General features: G+C 32.0%; 1 protein-coding gene across 11 annotated transcripts in view; it reads right to left on the bottom strand.

Annotated features, from left to right (window-relative positions):
- Nucleotides 1-13: 13 nt before the first annotated feature.
- The window catches only part of LOC132791965 (CUGBP Elav-like family member 4), a 173,963-nt gene continuing 153,536 nt past the window's right edge, over nt 14-20,440 (bottom strand). For 4 of the 11 annotated variants that reach the window (XM_060801124.1, XM_060801129.1, XM_060801125.1 and 1 more), the window contains 7 exons: nt 14,841-14,984; nt 14,486-14,759; nt 13,666-13,764; nt 12,423-12,500; nt 10,575-10,751; nt 9,806-10,502; nt 14-9,641 (listed from right to left, as the gene is read on the bottom strand). In XM_060801124.1, coding sequence (XP_060657107.1) covers nt 10,375-10,502; nt 10,575-10,751; nt 12,423-12,500; nt 13,666-13,764; nt 14,486-14,759; nt 14,841-14,984 — 900 coding nt within the window. In that variant the 3' untranslated portion in view covers nt 14-9,641; nt 9,806-10,374. The remainder of the gene's footprint in view (nt 9,642-9,805; nt 10,503-10,574; nt 10,752-12,422; nt 12,501-13,665; nt 13,765-14,485; nt 14,760-14,840; nt 14,985-20,440) is intronic. The other 7 variants (XM_060801127.1, XM_060801133.1, XM_060801128.1 and 4 more) reach the window with 2 other exon arrangements.

The following is a 20,440-nucleotide window of genomic DNA, read 5'->3' as shown; positions in this document are numbered from 1 at the left end:
AGTTTTTCGCCTGTTTATTTTGTGTTTTTTTTGTTCACTTATTACATTTGCATAAGTTGTCATGTATAATAATTATTTATTAATAATAATTTAATTGTTGTAATTATAACTTGGTTTACTTTTGCTCTAGCTTCATATTCTTCTCCATCCTCCCATTTTATTTTTCAATGTTCTGCTCCACGTTTATCATATTATTTTCCATATGTCGCCCATACACGACGCCTAGTTTGGCAAACGAAACAAAATTTACATGTTTGCCCTTTTGAAAACTGGCAAAATTTAGCCTAAACTTTGCTTGATATTCATATTATATTTAGTATATATATATTTATTTATTTTGTTGTTCTCTTTTTATATTATTGTTAGCTTTTGTTAGCTTATACTGCGCATTTTGGCCTAACTGCTGTCGTTTCTCGTTCTTTATCAAACAGATGAATTATGTAAATAAAAAACCAACAAAAACAAGTTGAGAAAAGGCGCAAATAATGTTTACTCATTTACTCGTATGTCGTATGTACTCGTATAATAATGCATGTAATTAGTTGTTGCTCTGGCTCTAATCATTTTATAATCATGTTATTGTAATTTGGTATTGTATTTGTATTTGTATTTGTATTGTATTTGTATTTGGAGTTGTAGTGTAGTATGTATACTTATAAATATATGTTAGGTTTATTTATGTATGTTCTTGTATGGCATATAAATAATGTTTAAACTAGACTTGTTAATGCATCATTACGCCTGTTAAGTATTAAAATATTTTTCTTGCATAGTTTTGTGTTATTTGTTTTGGTTTTTGCTTTTGTTTTTTGTTTGCGTTTCTTCCGTTTCTTCTCAATATTAATTAATAGTTTCTTTGATAGCTTTAAATGTGTGACTTCAACAATTTTTCGCAGTGTTGAGCGAAAAATTAAATTGAATATATATATATGTATGTATATATATATATATAATAGATATATTTTTAATGTTTTTCGGTGTTTACTTTCATCCTTTTGTTTTCATGAACGAATGCACAAATTTTACACACTTCGCCATTGAGTTTGTTATTATTTATAAATTGTATTCAATATACACATATGTATAGTATATAGTATATATATATATAGTTAATATAAAGACCATTTCTTTGCTATTTTAAATTAGTTTATTTAATGTCTGCCTCTTCCTTAATCTTTCTGCTTATGTATCGTTTCTCTATGTATTTCCATTTCCAACTACATTGCCTATTAGTTTACTTCTGCACTTTAAATGTATGTATGTATATCATGTATAATGTATGTATAAATATAAATTTTGTAATATATAATTAAGTATTTACTCGTTTTGTGAGAATGTGTGTGTGCATGTGTGCATGTTCAATGTGTTTGTCAAGGTCTGTGAGTCTGTCAATAATAATAAGTACGAGTATTCGGATTGAATTCTGATTCCGGTTTGGTGAATTTCAATTGTGTAAACATAGTTAATTTATTATCGAAATAAATGAAACGCCAAACATGCTGTCAGTTAGGGAATAATATTGAAGAGTGCTGAGAAACATTATGAAAATTGTTGATTTTAATTTTAAAAATGCAAAAATGCGAAAACTTGCATCAAATAGTGAAACAATAATTTGATCATTGATGCAGATGTTTATGAAATTGTTTTTAACTTTCTTTACTACACGTTTTGTTTATATTTTATTTGTGTTTACTTATTCATTTTCTTTCTTGATTTTGAAACCATTTTACATTTAATATTTAATTTTTTGTTGTTGAGTTGATTATAATGTTTCTTTTATTTTTTGTTAAAAAGTTGCTTGAAAATCTTTCCGAATCAATATAAATTGTGTTTAGTATTTTGTTTATTTTCATTTTGTATTTTTATTTTCAACAGCAGACTTTAAAAGGGAATGAATTTTCTGAAAGTATTTCATTTTGCTTTACATTTATGCTACAAATTCTATGTGCAAGTTTTTTGGGTTTTTTTTTTTGTTTGTTGTTCACTTATGTTTATATGGCATTAGGCTTTTCATTTGCTGCTAAATTTCTTATTGTTTTCATTAAAGGTGCTCTTCAAAAATCTCAAATAATACCTTATTTGCTGTTTCAATATCAATATCAATATCAATATCAATAGTGTGAGTGTAACTATCTGTGTATCGTATGTATGTACGTGTGACTAGGGATAACTTCAATGCAAATAAGAATTAAAGCCGATGCAATTTTGAACTGTAAGAATCGGAGTGACCAATAATCGGCTTTTGTAACGCAGTATGCAGAATTGTTATTCAATATTCAAGTTATTACATTTGCTTATACGTGTATTAGGGTTATAACTGTATGCGTGTGTGTGTGTGAGTGTGTGTGCTAGTGCTAAGTACGGACGGATTTCTAAACAGAAAGTAAAGCGTGTGTGTACCAGAAAAAGCTGTATTGTATTCGGGATCTACATAATCATTGAACGTAATTGGAACAACTCTCAAAGGTTGGCCTGCAAATGTATCGATGTGTGTGTGAGTGTGTTTGTGTTTGCTATATACTAAACTAGCAACTATTATTAAATAATTAATAATTTGTAATTATTAAACCCTCGTAGGCAAGTAGTTTTAGGCTTTGTGTTTACCTATTTACAATATAAATTCGCTTTGATCTTTTGTTTTTTTTTTCGTTTTTTGTTTTTTTTTTTTTTACACTTAGCCTGCTCTCAAACTGTATCATTTTGCAACTGTGATCAGTGTCTAATATTTGGCTAAGTTCTAAAAGATAACATTTTTATCTACAAAAAATAACTTGGGGCCTTTCATTTTCATATTCATATTCATTTCATTTCGTTTCAATTCATTTCATGTTCACTTCAATTCAATTCAATTCAGTTGAATTTCTTTGCATTTTATTTTGTATAATTGCAAAATTGGTTTATAATGCATGTTGACCTTAGTTCGCTAATAAATCTTTTGCATTATTCTTGCATTTATGTTAATAATAATAATTGTCATAATAATAGTATAATATATAATTCATCGCCTATATAAATATGACTAGATTTCCATTTTCGATTTATATTTATTTGTTGTTTTTAAAAATTTTTATTTCATATTTTTTTTTGTTTAAATGCACTTTCTGAGCTTTCTTACAAGCGCCGCCAATTATTGTTGCTGGTTGTTGTTGTTGTTCTGTTCCTATACACTTACATATGTATATAAGTATGTATATATATATAAATGTATATATATGTATACTTTCCTACTACTGCACTCCTGTCCCAACTATGCCCATTTTTTTGTTGTTGCTCTAGAGAACTATTCAAGCAAATTTCTAATTTTATGCAAAGCTTTCAAGAATTTTTTTGTCAAGCTACCAAATCGAAAATCAAAAATTTAGTGCAAAAGCTTAAGGAAACTAGTAGTTTGGAACCCAAATAAAAAGTATGTATTATTGTAATAAGTATACTACAATTATTATTTGTTTTATGTTTATATGATTAGTATTATTATTATTATTATTATTATTATTATAATTATTATTAATTGCATGTTTTACCCTGTATCCTATAAGTTATTCGTGTTTAGATTAAAATAAACCCAAATGCTATCAAGGCAAAATGTTCTAGGCCTAGCAAAAAAGATATGCACCCCTCCCTCAATTCGTAGGGCTATTAAGTCCCCCGTCTAATTGGGCCCATTTAACTGTGTGTGTATCTAAATGTGTTGTTTGTTTTATTCTGGTTTGTTGTTTGGTTGTTGGTTGTTTTTTTGTTTGTTTGTTTGTTGATAGTTGGTTGTTGGTTTGTTGTGTATAAAAAACTAGTGTATGAAATTTAGTAGTCCATGGTTATGGTGGGGTCATTTAATGTGCCTTGCTCTAGATCTATCGTTAATCGTTACCGTTTATCGTTTATCAATTATCGTACTGTAATTTTGTTTAAGTATAACGTTCATTTTGTTTTTGTTGAGTTAAATACCTGCAGAAAAGTGTATCTAAATATATTTTTGATTATTAAGTTCTAAACTTGGACTCATGTGTTTTTTTTGGTTGTTGTTCTTGTTGTTGTTCTTGTTGTTCTTGGTTGTTTTTGTGTTTAGTGTTTCGTAAGCTTCATTCACTACTTTGTCTAGCCTTGTCGATAACTAGCATAGAGTAATTAATTAATTAATAAGTTAGTTAGTTGATTTTGTAGTTATCATCTATAAATTATATATAGACATTCTATAAGAATGTCCTCATAATAAAAATACTTTATATATAGGACTAAATGTATGTATCATAGCGGAGCCACTATAAGTAAGTATATTCATGTAAATCTTATGATTTAAGTTTAAGGAACGATCATCGATAAGAGACTTCATTTTCTTTTAGTAAATATACAATGCTTAATCTTAAGATTTATTTCATATCTTTCAGTTAAGTTTTAGACTGCAAATTAAACTAATCTATGCAAATCAAAGCTAATTATGCGATATGAAAGAATTTTCTTTTCTTCTTATGTTGTGTTTTGTCTGTTTTTTTTTTTAGAAAGAAGTAGTGCATTTCTAACTCCCATTTTTCATTTCATATATTCGATTAATCGACTCTACGACTAACATTTTTTTTTTTTTTGGAGGGGCGTCCAATAGATCACTAGAATGTGAATTCTTTCATCTGAAAAAAATTGTTCGTTTAATTTCTACGATATACGCGTTGTATGTTTTTTCATTTTCTGATATGATGTGCTTTGTATTTGTTGTTTATTTATGTGTGAGAACGCGCTGAAGATCTTTTAATTGTTTTATAAAAATGAAAATCATTTGAGCAGTAAACTGTATTTTGGCAAAATTTGCAAATGCAAGTGCCAATTTGAAATATTCGTGGAGTTGCCATTTGCCAACATTTTATCGAATTGGGGCGAAACCTGGCGAATCTTTTATATAGGTTGTGCCTTTCATTAGTTCCAATTTTAACGCTTTATGCTCAAGGTACAATTGTCGTTTTTTCTTTATTTTATTTTGTTTTATTTATTTTTAATAATTTCAATTCGACATATGTTTTTTTTTTCTTTTTTGTTTGTTTAACGTTTTGCATCACATTTCATTTCGAATTTAAAATAACCGCTCAATGTTAGCATTAATTATTTCATAATTTTTTTTTTATTGATTATTTATTTATTATGTTATGTATCTTGTATGCATTAATTTTGATTTGGCTTCTTGGTTGCTAGTTATCACCGCATTCGAAAACAAAATGTTTAAATTTATATTTAATTTAGTTTTTGTTTTTCTTTGTTGATTTACGGAACATAATTTAAGAAATATTAAAAGCAAAGAAAAAGAATTTTATTTGATTTTAGTTACACAGTTGTTTTTTTTATTTTTAACGTTCAAGTCACAGCCCTTTTGTATGTGTTTTTTGTTTTCAATCAATCAATGAGAGAAATTATAATAAATTTGGACATGAAAATGATATGGGTGTATATAATGTGCCAAATTCTCAGTCCGTAGTTAGGTCTGTAGGTCCGTTTGGTTATTCAAAGCTCTGCCAATTCATAAGCCACATCTTCACACTTGAAAAATAATTAAGGAAAATAAAACAAGTTTTGGTTTTTGTTGGTATTTTGTATTTGTCAATTTGTTGATCGCTTTTATTTCATCATCGGTTTAGTTTATTATTGTTACGCATTAGAAATAATAATATGTATTGATAATTTAAGTTTCTGTATATTTGTTGTATTTGTTTTAATTTTTATTTTATATTATTTTGTTTTTTTTTTGTTTGGATATATAATTTGCATAATTTTGCCAAAATCAGTTTTTTGCACTAAGTTTTTAATTTTAGTTTTTTGTTTTGTTTTGTATTTTATTTAAATGTTGTGTATATATAGTCTAAAACGTTTTGTATAATAGCATAGAATAATAATGATAATAATAATAATTTGTTTTCATATATTTAGTTTAAATACTTGTTCGTATTTTCAATACAAAAAATCATAATTAATAATAATAATTATAATAATAATAATAATTTATTATTATCTCAATAGTTTGACTTTGTTTAAAGTTTGTTTTATGCAATAATTAACTTGAATTTGACTAGATCGATTCATACAAGATCGTAAATACATATAGTGAGAGTATATGTGTATGGGTGTATGTTTTACGTGTGGATTTTGGGTGTGGGTGTGGGTGTGGGTGTATTTCGTGTATTGCTCTAGTAAAAATCTAGATTAGCATTTTTAGAAGCTGTCAAAATTGGGGCTTTGTAGTTATTTAACTTGCTTTTTGGTTTTTTAACTACGGAATAATCGCTAAAATCAATTGATAATTTTGCATATATATTTTTATATATGTATGTATGTAAATGTACTCGTATGTATATGTATTTATGTATGTATATAGTTATATGTTAGTAATTTTTGTGTGTATATAATGCATTTTGGTTTGTTTCTGTGTTTCTTTATTCCTTGCATTTTGTATTGGGGGATTCGTTTATAATATTTACAAGATATTACGCTTAACATTTGATAAAACAAAATGAATTGAAGTGAATTGAAACTGAAGAATCTTTTGTAGTTTTTTTTTTTTAGGTTTTTACTTATATTCGAGAGTACGTTAGCTAGAAGCTAGGCCACATAGCGTCGTCATGAGTAAACACATATCTCAATCTAATCGGATTTATACTTGGCCAAAAAACTGTAAGGTATTTAATACTGTCCCATAACGTACTGGCTAACTGGTAATGTTCATTTTTGATTGGGATTTTCATTCATTTAATTCAAGGAAAGTGACATATGATTTGAAACTATTGTTAAGTAGTGTGTTTGGGGGGAACTCATAAATAAGTTAAGTATTTGCACAAAAGTATATATTGCACTGGTAACAAAACTAACTTTAACTTTGATAACAATTTGTTTAATGCTTAAATATTCTTATATATTTTATATTTAATATATATATATATACTCATATATATTTATTATTTAATAATTAATTGTTTTTATCATTAGTATCAAATATGTGTCGCAAGTTCTGTTTCTGAACCCACAAACTAGGCTCTAAACGTAGTTCTCTTCTCGTTTTTTTCTCTATACAAATTCTAAATAATTGTTACATTTTAATTTTTTATCTTTCTTCATCTTCTCTTATGTTCATTTTTGGCATATTTAGCTGTAGATTTGACAATCTTCCACTTCATTTTGTACAGATATATATAGATATATATATATATATATTTTTTTTAATTCCTCCTTTTCCTTTATTTTTTAAAGACAAAGTCAAATTGTTTAAGGATTTGAATCAACAGATTTCAGTTGACTAAAATTGTTGGATTACGGTTTTAATTTTTTGCTTTCTGTTTTTTTCTTTTCTTTTAATATGTGACATTTTAAGTTAGATTTGCTTGCTATGTGGGTGTGTGATTGAGTATGAGTGTATGTGTGTGAGTGTTAAATAAAAGGCAAAAAATGTTTAAATATTCATATAAAATGTCAGTGTTGAATTTTCTAGTTTTGCTAAAAATTGTTTTTGCCTTTATATAAAAAATGCTAAATTTAGTTTATATATGTATGTATATATCATCAATAATAATAATAATTTATGCCATATGCATGTTATTTGTTAATTTCTTTTTTTTTTTAATAATAATATGTGTAAATTTTGTTGTTCTTGTTACTGTTGTTTGTTGTTTGCTTTGTTTGGGCGAGGGCGCGCTATGGTCAACTTTATCATTATTTGGATAGAAAGTTTGTGGCTTTCTTATCGGGGTGTTTTGTATTGGAGGAGCTTGTGAAATCAAGTGGCCAAAATGTTCAATTGTCTGTCATATGTATATATATACTATATATAGATATATGTATACATACTTTCTTAGCAAAATTTCCATTTGTAGCTTATACCTTTGCTCATATATGTACATATATAATATACATATATATATCATATATCTTTTTGTTTTCAGTTTTATAATTATATATAGATATATATATACTATATATATATATATATATATATGTATATGTATGTATATTTGTAAGTACCTGTATTTGTTTTTGTTGCAAGCAGCTAAGTTTAAGTGTAAAGTTTGTTTGATTTTTTTTTTACTTTAATTATTTTTAATGCTATAAAATCGTTTACGATTTTTTTTTGTTTGTTTGTTCGTTAGTTTTAAAACAAAAATCAAAACCGTGCTTTTGCCAAACTGAATTTCTTTTTTCATTCATTTCGGAAATTGAAAATTAGTTGTCTAGGGGCAAATCAAAATAACAGTATTCAATTTGCTCGTTTCTTATCATCTTTTTTCTTCGATTTTTAGTTTGTTTTGTATTTGTTCAATTTTTAGTTCTAACAAATTCATTATTATATTTAAATAATTATATATTTCTTTTCTTTCTTTTACATATTGTAAAAAAATGATATTTTCGCTTGTTTGTTGCAGGCTACGCAAAAACCTTGTGTGGTTCTTTAATTTTGACTTAAGGATACTTCTCAAAGCATATCGCATATTAATTTGCTTGCTGCTTTCACCTAGTGCTAAATTTATTTTTCATTAATCTCCTTAAAATTAATTAAATTCGAATTTTTGTGTTAATTTTTATATTTTATATATTTATTTATATATATATATCTATATATATATATGTATATAATGTACATATATATATATATGTTTATGTATGTATATATATATAATCCTTTGCCATTTTGCTTAGTTCTAAATGCTAAAAAGTTGCAGAGCTACATATCATCATCATCTTTGTCATCGTCATTATCATCGATCTACTCTCTATCATTAACTCCTTTCTAACCACCAACTCATATGCATAGTTTTTTTTGTTTGTCATTTCATCCAATTAACAGATTCAGTTTTGATAGTTTTTCTTCTAATTTTCCGTCATTCTCCCTTGTGTCGTGTATTTCATTTCATTTTTTTTTTAATTTTAATTTTTATTTTTCCTAGCAGCGTGTGATTTTTTTTTTCTTCTCTATTTTCACTATTCATTTAATTATTCTTTTTTCGTTTTTAATTTTAATAAATTCCCGTGACCAATTTTTATATATCGTATAAAAAATGGTTACTGCCTTTTTTTTAAGTTTTTAATTTTAATTTATTATTCCACTTTTTTGTTTTTATTGAAAACCCAGATAATTTTGGTCTCTTACCAGTCAGTTTTTGTCTCAAGTTTGTGATTGTGTATGTGTATGAGTGTGTGTATGGATGTATATTTGTATGTGTGTGTGCATATGTTGTTGTTTGCTCTTTTTTGTTGTTAACAAAACTATCAATATCAATGTTTGTTGCTTGCTCTATAAATATATATATTAATATATATATTCATATACATATATAATCGTTATTTGGCAAAAATTTTTTTTTGGTTTTTGTTTTTCAACATTTTTCATTTTTTTTGTTCATCTCATTTCTAATATTTAAGTACTGTTCTCAGCTGCCTGTATATATATATACTATATATAGTTGCATGTATGTTCTGCTGTTTTGTATATATATATATAAATCTATTTAAATTTCAGCTCTAAAGTATTTCATTTTTTTTTTTTTTTTTTTTTTTTTTTGTATTATACATTTTTTGTTTACCATTTTTTAGTGTTTTTTTTTTGCATCCATATGTATGAATATGTGTGTATTTTTTTTAATGCTGGGGCTTAGTTTCATTTTAACTGCGCTGAAGTACATCTGAAAATTGAAATAAATCGTTAGTATTTTGGAATAAAGAATTGCAGATTATCTATCAGCCAAATAAAATAGTTGATTTTTAATTTTTTGTAATATTTTATTTGACTTGATTTAGGTGAAGAATGACCCGTATATCATTTTAAGATTTTTGCATTAAGTCTCACCCTTTAGAAAAGTTGATTCGTGGCGTTGCTTGACAATGTTGTTGCTAAGCTTTTCGCTTTTGTTGTTGCCACAAGAACAGCTTTTCGACCAGCTCAACTTTGGAAAAGCGATTCGAATTGTTGTTGTCACTGCCACTGTGGTTGCTGTTGTTCATATGGTTGCTGTTGTGGTTGTCGATGTTGTGGTGGTTGCTGTTGATGTTAGTGTTGCTATTGATGCTGTTGCTATTATTGTTGTTGCTGTTACAGTTGCTGTTACAGTTGCTGTTGCTGGTGTTGTTGGCGCTGTAGCGATAACAATAGGTACCGCTTCGCCAACTGGCAAAAGTATAGGGCATTGTATTGGGATTTGCATTGCGATCATTTGTTAATTGTGGCCTAAAACTGTTGCTAAAATTATTTGTTGTAGTTGTTGCTGTGGCGTCTCTTGCTGCTCCTACTGTTGCCGCTGTAGTTGTTGTCGCATTATATTGTTGCTGATGTTGTAGTTGTTGTTGTTGTTGTTGTTCTTGTTGTTGTTGTTGTTGTTGTTGTTGTTGAAGTAAGTTACGCTTGAGGAACTCCGATTGTTAATAAGGTCGATTGGCATCCTTTGGCCGCTTCAATTGAACTTTCAGTCTTTTCATGCCAATCTGGAAGCCATTCATGGCCTGAATGGCGGCTTGAGCGCTGGTGGGGTTATCAAATGACACAAAACCTGCAAAGCGAACAAAGGCATTAGTAAGTAAATATAATGCAATGAATAGAAGAAGGTTTGAGTTTAGTTTACCGAAACATTTGCTCTGATTTGTAGCACGATCGATGAAGACCTTAGAGCTGATCACATTGCCAAATGGCAGGAACATTTGCATTAATTCTGCATCACCAAATTCTTGTGGCAAATGATAGATGAATAGATTGCAGCCCTCCGGGCCAGATATAGAACATCCTGGGAACATCAGAAAATCTTAAAAGAAGACATTACAAGAAAAGAAACAAAGTAGAGAAAAGAAATTAAACGATGAGCTAAATCATAAGTCAGAACTTTATGAGTTGAGTCTGCAAGTTTTTTTGGCTGAATTTTTTTTTTATTTTTTTGTTTGAGTAAATAATTATGTTTTTTTTTTTATTTAGTGTCTCGTGTTTCGTGGTTGATTTTGTAGACGATTCAACTAAAACTAATGCGTTTCATAAGACTGCAAAAACTAAATTACAAACTGAGAAGAGAGAAGTAAACCAGAATGGAGAAATAATACCAACAAAACTAACAGTAACAAAATGCGCTTGCACAGTAGGCTAAAAGATATTGTAGACATACTCGTATACTAAATATTTAAGCTTAATCAACTACCAGTTCTATATAAATCTAGAGATACTTAAGAATTACGCTTAGGGAAGGCTTTGGTATTGACTTTTGAGATTGAGATTATTGTTTCTTTTCGATATTCAGCAGCCCCATTTTTTTTTTTATTGAGTATTATAATCGTATGATATGAGTTCAGTTTAATGTTTCATGTGTGTCATGCAGGGTAATTACTAATATATTAATCAATTAATTAAAAAACACAATTAACAACTTACTACTCGCAACAAATATTTTGAAAAAGAAAAAAAAACACGTTACGATCAAGTTAGGATTAGGGTTAGATACACGTACACACACACACACACACACACACATGTAGATGTAGTTAGAGTTAGAGTTAGATAGAGAGATATGTAGGTACATGTATATAGCTGACTATATTATAGACAAGTATATATGTATAGACATCATATATACGCCTTCTTTTTTTGATAATGGTGTGCTTGCATCTTGTCTCATCAACGATTTACACACAGTTTGAAAAATACAAAAGAACTGAGAGAAAGAGAGAGAGGAGAGACAGACAAACGAAAGAAAGTGGAAAACAAAAAACACAAAACAAGCGAAACAAAGTTACATAAAATTTTATGATATTCCATGTGCCGAATCGCCATATCCGTAACCCCTTTTCTGACCATTTCGCGTTTGATGCGAATATCTCGGAATATACGCCGACGGTTTTTATGTGATTTTAAGCAGTTTATATGTAATTTTTACGATCTCACATAAAATGTCTTTAAATGCAGCCATTAAAAACGATTTACGCCTTTGCTTTTTGCAACCCCTTTTTACATACTTGGAAAATAAGAGGGGGAAGTGGGGGTCAAAAGTGCGTCAAAAGATAAGAACGACTTCCGAATAAAAAAAGGAATACAAGTAATTAATTTTAACGGCCCCCTTTTAGTTTAAATACTTTCTTTGAAATAAAAACAAAATTAATTATTCTTTTGCGACCCATGAATTGCGATATTGTCACTGTATGCACGTGTTCGCGTGTGTGTGTGTGTGTGTCTCATAGATAAATATATAAATATGCAAGTGTATAAGTGTAGGTGTGTGTGTGTGTGTGCTGTGTTAAACAAATGCTAATACAAAAAGACCCGCAGCTTTGTATAGTATGAGTTATTCGAATTTCCATTCATATTAAAAAATTAAATACAATATTCAGTTACAGAACTAACAAAGACAGAGATATAAAAGAGAGAGAGAGAGAGAAAGACAGAGAAAACGGAACTAAAGGGAAAAACCGAAAAATAATAATGAAAAGCTTACCTTCACGCTGAGTGGGTGCAACCGCCGCTAGGGGAGGTGGTAAAGCTTGTGGAAACTGTCCATAGACGGCGGGAAAGGCTGCGTTATATATAAATAATTTTTGTTTTTGGTTTTTACACAAAATCCGAAACATTTATAAAGACAACACAACAATTAAGTATACGTATATAATGTTTAAGTTTAATTAAGTTTAGTTAAACTATTTATAATCGAAATAAAAACACACGAAATATGTTCCATATCAACAATTTGTTAATATCATTTACTATTAGTTTTTATATTTCAAAAATACAGAGATTAACCAGTTGAGGGTGGTAACTGGATTTGATGAACATTTTTAGGCTTTACAAAAGTTACTTGAACATGGAACATTATTAAGGATTTTACAAACTGTTGAACGGAAACATTTGAAATAATTAAAGATCTGTTTTTAAATGGATTTCGCAAAAAAATGTTAAACGTTTAACATTGAACAACAGATTTGCATATACGACGTTCTTCATATATTTGACACAAAAATGAAAAACAAACTAAGAATACGAATTTAAACCGAAAAGCCATCGAAAGCATTGAGGAATCGTTTTCAAATATGACAGAAATAGGAAATAACCCTTAGAACAGTCAGTGTATTACGAATATCTGCAACATATTTGAAAGCAATTCCTCAATCCTTTGGAAAACAAATGAAATATGTATATATAGAAGTTAGAGTTATATATAACACTTTACTAACAATATATATTTATGGCATGACACAACAATTATTAATTATTTCAATAAAAAACAATTATGAATGATTGAGCTGTTTTATTCTGTTGTTATTGTTTTCTTTTTTTATATATGGTTTATATATATAGATAAATTTGTTTTGCCTGCCATATATAGCGGCAACAGATTTGGGGTCTAATTATGATGAGACACTCTATGACAATGGCAATGAATGAAACAACATGTGAGTGACAGAGATAAAGAGACAGAAAGTGAGAGAGCATTTTATAGGGAGAGAAAGTGAGAGAAAAACGAGAAAGTTGGGGGCAGTGTTTGCTGGGCTAATCATGACGTAATAAATTCAGAAATTGAATTTAATTGATGTGTTTTGTGCCTAGAAAAAAAGTTGCACTCTAACCAATTTAATTACTTTCATTTTTTTTTGGGGGTTTGGGGGTGGGTAGAGTTGGGTAACCATATAAATAAAATGTCTTAAATCAGTAAGTCTAAATCTAGCCTGCGTGAGGGAACTTACCAACTCCTGGAAATGGTGGCAAACCAGGGAAGGCATGTTGCAGTGCAGCAGCATCGCCATTTGGCAAACCTTGTGGTGGTATGGTCAGATGCAGCGGATCTGTGGGATATATAGAGTATATAGCGATAAGATAAATGTAGAAAATTTAGTCATATAAATAGGATTTTTTAGTTAACAGATTATACTTGAGCTCATTGTTTATTATAAATACTCATTTATAGAACGATCTAATTTTACTTTATAACTTCGGCAATAAATATCAGATATCTAACAAAAGCAATTTACTGAATTTAGTTACAAATATTGAGAAGTAATTAAGGCCTATCATCAAAATATATATCTTATAATATTGAACGAATATTTGACATTGGAAATCAGAAATATTGGTCAATAAAATTGTCTAATTTTTATAAATATCTACAACAGTAAATAAAAGATAGCAAATTTATTAAACGTTGTGATAATTTGCTAAACGACATCATCGAATTGATTTATTGTAGATGGAAAAGTTTAGCTAGTTTTATTGATTGTCGGGACTTAATTACATTTCTTGACAATTTCGTATGTTTAGCATACTATGGTATTTTGTTTTCTATGTAATAGTATATAGATATTCAAAATAGATATATTTTCATTATTTTTCAGTATATAAATATGATATATTTCTACAATAATTTCGCATCGTCTTAGATTTGAATTTAGTAGTATATCGAAATATAGCTTTCAGTATATTTCAGAATTTTTGGTATATAAATTCGGTATATTTTAACAATAATACCATACTGTAAGTTTATTTCTTATAAATATGGAAGCTACTTACGTGGGAATGCCGTTTGTGGAATGCCATTCGTGAAGACACCATCCGCAACTGAAGCAGCTGCAGCGGCTGCTGCTGCGCCACCTGGCTGACCATTGGGCGTATTGGCGCCCATGTTGAAGTTGGGCATCGTCGGCGATGGCAGCGACGGTGGCTGGCCGGTGCCATTGAGGCCATGAGGTATTTGCGTTGCCAATGCGGCCATTGGATTCATGTATGCGGCTGCCGAGCCAGGAGCTGTGGCCGCGGCGGCCATCAGAGCCGCTTGCTGTTGTTGCTGTTCACAAGGAAGGCAAATGGCAATTAGGTAACGAGCTCAAAGGGAATGGGAGTGGGAGTGAGGAGTAGAGCTACTTACCTGCGCGTAAGCACCGTACGGTCCAAATTGATTAAAGACAAAAGGATTCAATAGGTTCATATGACCGGCCATTTGCTGCATGCGTCTTATTTGTCGCTCTTTCTCCGTGTCGGCGTATTTGACAACCAGGCTGGAGGATGCACCCTGCGAAGAGCCAAGTAAATGATAAAGAAAGAGACTTGAGTATGAGTGCCAATGGTATTGCATATTTATAGGCGGCTTTTCCGTTTCCTCCGGAGAGGAAATCCTATTACAGGCCATTATTTTGTGCCTTGTCATTTGACGACATCGCTGTCTTGTTTTTACCTGTGTGTGCAATGGCCTCATTCTCCGAACACTGAGCACTCAGTGTTCACTGTGCTTTTTGTTACGCTCATTATTATCATATTATATTTTATATGCTTTTGTTATAAGACAACAACAGCAACAACAAAAAGGTAAAAATATCGCTCGTAAATAACAAAATAATTGGCAACGCACTTCAATTTGCATTTCCATTGAAATCGGCTTACAAGCAGCTTGCTCCATAATAGCACAAAAGTTCCGCCCCCCAAATTTCCCTTCCTATTGAGCAGCCACGATACTTTATATATATACGAGTATACGAATTCTCCTATTTTCTCGGTTGAACATTATGTTATCTATTGTCGACTGTCATTGATTTTGAAACATTGCAACAAAGACATCGCCTAGGCCTCTGTCACCTTACCTCCAACATTGCCTGCTTTGATGTCAATTAATTAGCATAATAATGGTCGCTTCACATTTCGCACTTTGCCCATCACCATCACCCATCCACCTCCTCAACTGGAGGGCTGGATGACAATTGAAGCGACGACAACATTTCATGTGCCTGGGCATTTTGTTTTGTTATAATTAAGACGTTTTGCAGATGAGTTGCCTGTTTTTGTAATAGGAAACCATTGCTGAATGAGACTATCGAGCGAGAGAAGGAGAAGGAGAAGAAGTAGGAGGAAGCTTTTATGATTTTGCAAATCATTAATCAAAGTAACAATGATATTATGTTGCATAATTTTAGGAGCACACTCTCTGCCTCGCTGTGTGTGTGTGTGTGTGTGTGGGGAGAGTGTGTTGTTAATGAGACTATAGAAAAACAGGTGCTCCATGTACATAGTTATCCGCCTTGCACACAATTTTAATTAATGAAATATGAAACTCAAGTTTATGCAAAGGCCATGATACGAAACGAAGCAGCAACCTGGCAACCCCCAAGGGTTGGCGGGTGGCGGGGAGAGAGAGGGAGAGGGAACATAGAACTGCGAGCAATGTGAAACTATACGAGTATTCTTCCCCCACCTCCTCCTCCACCCCTTATCGTAGTAGCTCTAGCATCGCTAACCTGGCCAGGCCATGTAATGAGTTTTAATGAGCAACCACCGAACATTAGACTATGAGCATGGACCACGAACCAACGAGGATAATGCATCATGCCGAACTGTTTATGAGCAGCAAATGCTTGCCTGAACTGCCATTTATTTCCATGAAAGTAATCTGAGGCATCTTTAAGTTGCAAATAATAGGCTTAAAGTGTTCCGCCAAGAGCCAAGCTACTGGTAATTGTAATTGCAAGAAAAGCCAGCGAGAAATCAAGAGTGGGGAAAATATATACAAGTATTTTTCTATTTTTGAGAGTAAATATAATAGAATGTAGTCTGTTTTCAATTCTTCATATATCTACTATATATACATTTTTATTTCGATCAACGAAAAACATTAGGTTAAGAAGTTACAATGTACTCAAAAAGCTTATTTGGCGATATAGAAAATTTGATGTAGTTTTAAGTTCTAAATAAAATGAGTAAATTAAAATAAAAATGTATATCTTTTTATAAAAATAAAACTAAATATAAATAATAGAAATAATATAAACTGATATGGAAAAAGCCAACTTATAAATTAGAATAATTTACAGTTTGAGTTCGTAGTCCTTAAAATGGAAAACTATTTGCGTTTTTATAAATTTATTAACTCATTCAACCAGAACAAGTAAGAAAGCTACAGTCGAGTGTACTCGACTGTGAGATACCCGCTACCCGTTTTGAATAAAAGAAATATATTTTGCGGTATTTTCTCAAAATATACCAAGTATACTGCAAAAAAACTAAAATAATATACCGAATGGTATAATTGGTATATCGACATAGTACCGTAATCCAAATATACCATAGACGGCACAATATACCAGATTGGCAGCCAAAGCAACTAAGACCTCTAGTAAGTAGGCGTTTTTGCCCATACAAAAGAATTTCTTTAACAACTTCGACAATTTTTATCTGATCGCAACCAAATTTTCAGAAATCATAAATACTATAGTTATTATTGTATATACCAAAATTCGGAACTGTAGCTTTAAAATTACGCTTGTTATTCGATTTTTTTAATTTGGAAGTGGGCGGAAGTGGGCGTGGCAAAAATTTGAAACAAACTTGATCTGCGTGCAAACATAACAAATGCTGTCGAAAAAAAATTATAGCTCTATCTCTTATAGTCTCTGAGATCCAGTGTTTCATACGGATAGACGGACAGACGGACAGACACACAGACGGACAGACGGACATGGCTATATCGTCTCGGCTGTTGACGCTGATCAAGAATATATATACTTTATAAGGTCGGAGATGCCTCCTTCTACCTGTTACATACATTTCCTGCCGGCACAAAGTTATAATACCCTTCTACCCTATGGGTAGCGGGTATAAAAAGCACACAAAATGTGATCGAAATGACAAAAACCATTTTAATACTCTTTAAAGAAATTTATATTCATTTTTTTCCAAGTATATATAAGCAAATACATAATTCTTTAAATATTATTAAAGTGCTCGTTGTCAATGCGAGCACTTTTTGTGTATCCACAACTTTAATTGCAGTCACTTTAAACAATTTCCTGCCAGAATTTTTGGCAGGCAATTTTAAACAAGAGCAATAACGAGAGCGGCAGAGGCAACAGCAGACATTAATTGAAGTGCACTTCCTTTCAATTTTCGCCAACAAATTACAGCATATCAACAACAGCAGCAACAGCAGCAGCAGCAACATGGCAAGCACACACACATTAGCACACACACACACACACTCGCACTCATAAAGAGGAGTCCTTACACATGTGGAGGCCTCAACGAGTGTTCGTCCTGAGTGTGTGTGTGTGTCGCCCGTCGCCCTCTTTTTTCGCTCCCACGCTCTTATCCTTGCTGCTTGCTGCTGTTAATTTCATATTTCGAAACATGACACTTTCACACTTTGGCTAATTTAAAAGCATACAAAATGGTGGCCAACACACGCACGAGCTGCTGCTGGTTGTTGCCTCATTTCGTGACGAATGTGCTTTGTAGCAGCTGCTGCTGTTGCATGTGGCACTCACACACACACACACACACACACACACACACACACACACACACACACACACACATACACAAAAGGCGGCGAATCCTTTTCGCGCATACCATATGCAACGCTTGTCCTCCTAGACATCATCGTCTCTTGTTAAATTGTCGCCTGACACCTCGCTAATGTCATCACCATTTGCTGTTGCACGTTGCGAGTTGTTGTGAGTTGCTCATTGCGCGTTGAGAGTCAGCCACATTATTACTGTAATTATGTTGGCCGTGTAAACGTCATTAGGCGTTTTAGTTACGCCCTGGCTCCACACAGAACGTGCCCCAATCCCAAAACCGTGTAGCGCGACAATGTTGTCGACTCCTTGTCGTCCCAGTTGTACGTTGTCCTTGTAAATCTTTCAACATATTGCAACGGACAAATTGCTGGCATTATACTCGCACGCATTCAAGTGTTAGAGGTGCCACCAATTATTGCAACGCGAGGCAAGTGTAACTCTCGTTCCAGCGGAAGTTATTATACTACATACTATACTACATATTATTTTCAAGAGTTTGAATAAAGTATCACTTAGATGAACTTTTCGAAAGTTGCACTTAGTTGCAGTATTGTTTGCAACTTAAATTTCATAAAGATTGATGCTACTTTAGCCGACAAAATGTAGCTGTAGTTGTTAGCTGAATCTTTGACTACTTTAAATCAATATTTTGTGTAGTTGAGTTTAGTGTATATTTCAAGAAATACCTAACTTATAAAAACAGATTCCCTTCCTAAATCTGTATATACAACAAAGAAAGAAATATACTAAACATCCTAAAAGTATGCTACACATTTTGAACGCAATCTTGTCTTTTACACCCATCATTCATAATTGAATTTGTCTTTTCATCGCTTAATTTGGCCAATTGAGTGCTTGACATTTATAATCCCATTCGGATCCATTCAATTGCTTAATCTTTTCTATTTCAAATTATTGCCCCATCTTCAGCGCCATGCTGTAATTAGCCTCGTTCTTCAATCTGCCCCAAAGAGAAAGACAACATGCAGTGCAACAGGCACATTCACATGTACAAAACCACAAAAGCTCATAAATTAATTCATTAACGTCAATTTGATAGCCTTATAATCCCTGGGTCGCATGTCTTGTGGCTGGGCGGTTGCCAATTTGTTGGGCAACCACAAAAGCTAAAAAACCCAGAATTATGCCTTGTAAGTCAGCGAAGTCAATATAAACCGTTTATTATATGCTATGTGTGCAGTTGTTTGGCTGCCACTTCCGTTTCCTGAAGACAACGACGATGTCGACGACGACACGAAATTCGCATTCAAGTGAATTGCTGCGCCAAATGAAATGAAAAATTCAACACGACACTGAAGCATGGCGGAGCACGCCCCAGGCAGCAGGCAGCAGGCAGCAAGCAGGCTGAAGCTGAAAACTCCAAGGACTGAATGCAACAGGCAGCAGGCTGCCACTTGCCGTCCGTTCGTTCGTCCGTCCGCAATCGTTTTGGCAAGAGCCAACTAACAAGCCAAAACTACTAACAGGAGGCCGACGTCAATTCTGGACTGGTGCCAGGCGGCACTTTTGGCAGCAATCGCATGTTGCATGCCACTTGCTTTTGCGGCACGGTCTCGCAAACGTGACGCCATTAGCTTGGGCCTCTGGCTTATACTCTCTCTCTGTCTGTCTTTCACTTAGCTTCGGTCGAGGCGTTACCATTTTGGCACTTGGCAATATATATATATATATATTATTTTTTTCACTTTATTGTTTTTTAATGCTCGTTGCTCAAAGTTTTTGCCAGTTTTTGTGCTGTTGGCAAAGTTTCAAACCACACGACGAGGCCAAAAGCCGTAGAGTGTTGTTGGCCAATTACAATTGAAGGCTTACAGTGCATTTAAAAAGTAATTTGTCTGCCAGCCGCCCAAAAGCCGCGCACGTATTTATATTTAAATGCAAATGCACCGGCATCGAAACAACTACTATCAAAAGCTGAGAGAGGGACACATGATAAACCTGTTGGCCCTCTATGGGGCTCTAGACACGGGTGTAATCACAGCTACCCGTCGTGCCGTGTTCACTAATGGCGGCTACAAGCCGCAAGCTCTGAACTCCAACCCAGGGAAAAGCTCTTTCAGTTGCGCGCCAACGATTACAAGGGCGCTGAAAATGCAGGCAGCTCAGAGGACAACATACACATAATAAACTGGCGTGTATGCAACGTTCAACGTTCCGAGCT

This window comes from Drosophila nasuta, chromosome 3, assembly GCF_023558535.2.
Source record: "Drosophila nasuta strain 15112-1781.00 chromosome 3, ASM2355853v1, whole genome shotgun sequence".
Taxonomy (NCBI): Eukaryota; Metazoa; Arthropoda; class Insecta; order Diptera; family Drosophilidae; genus Drosophila; species Drosophila nasuta.
Note: the sequence above shows the minus strand (reverse complement) of the source record. Positions and strands in the feature narration are given on the sequence as shown.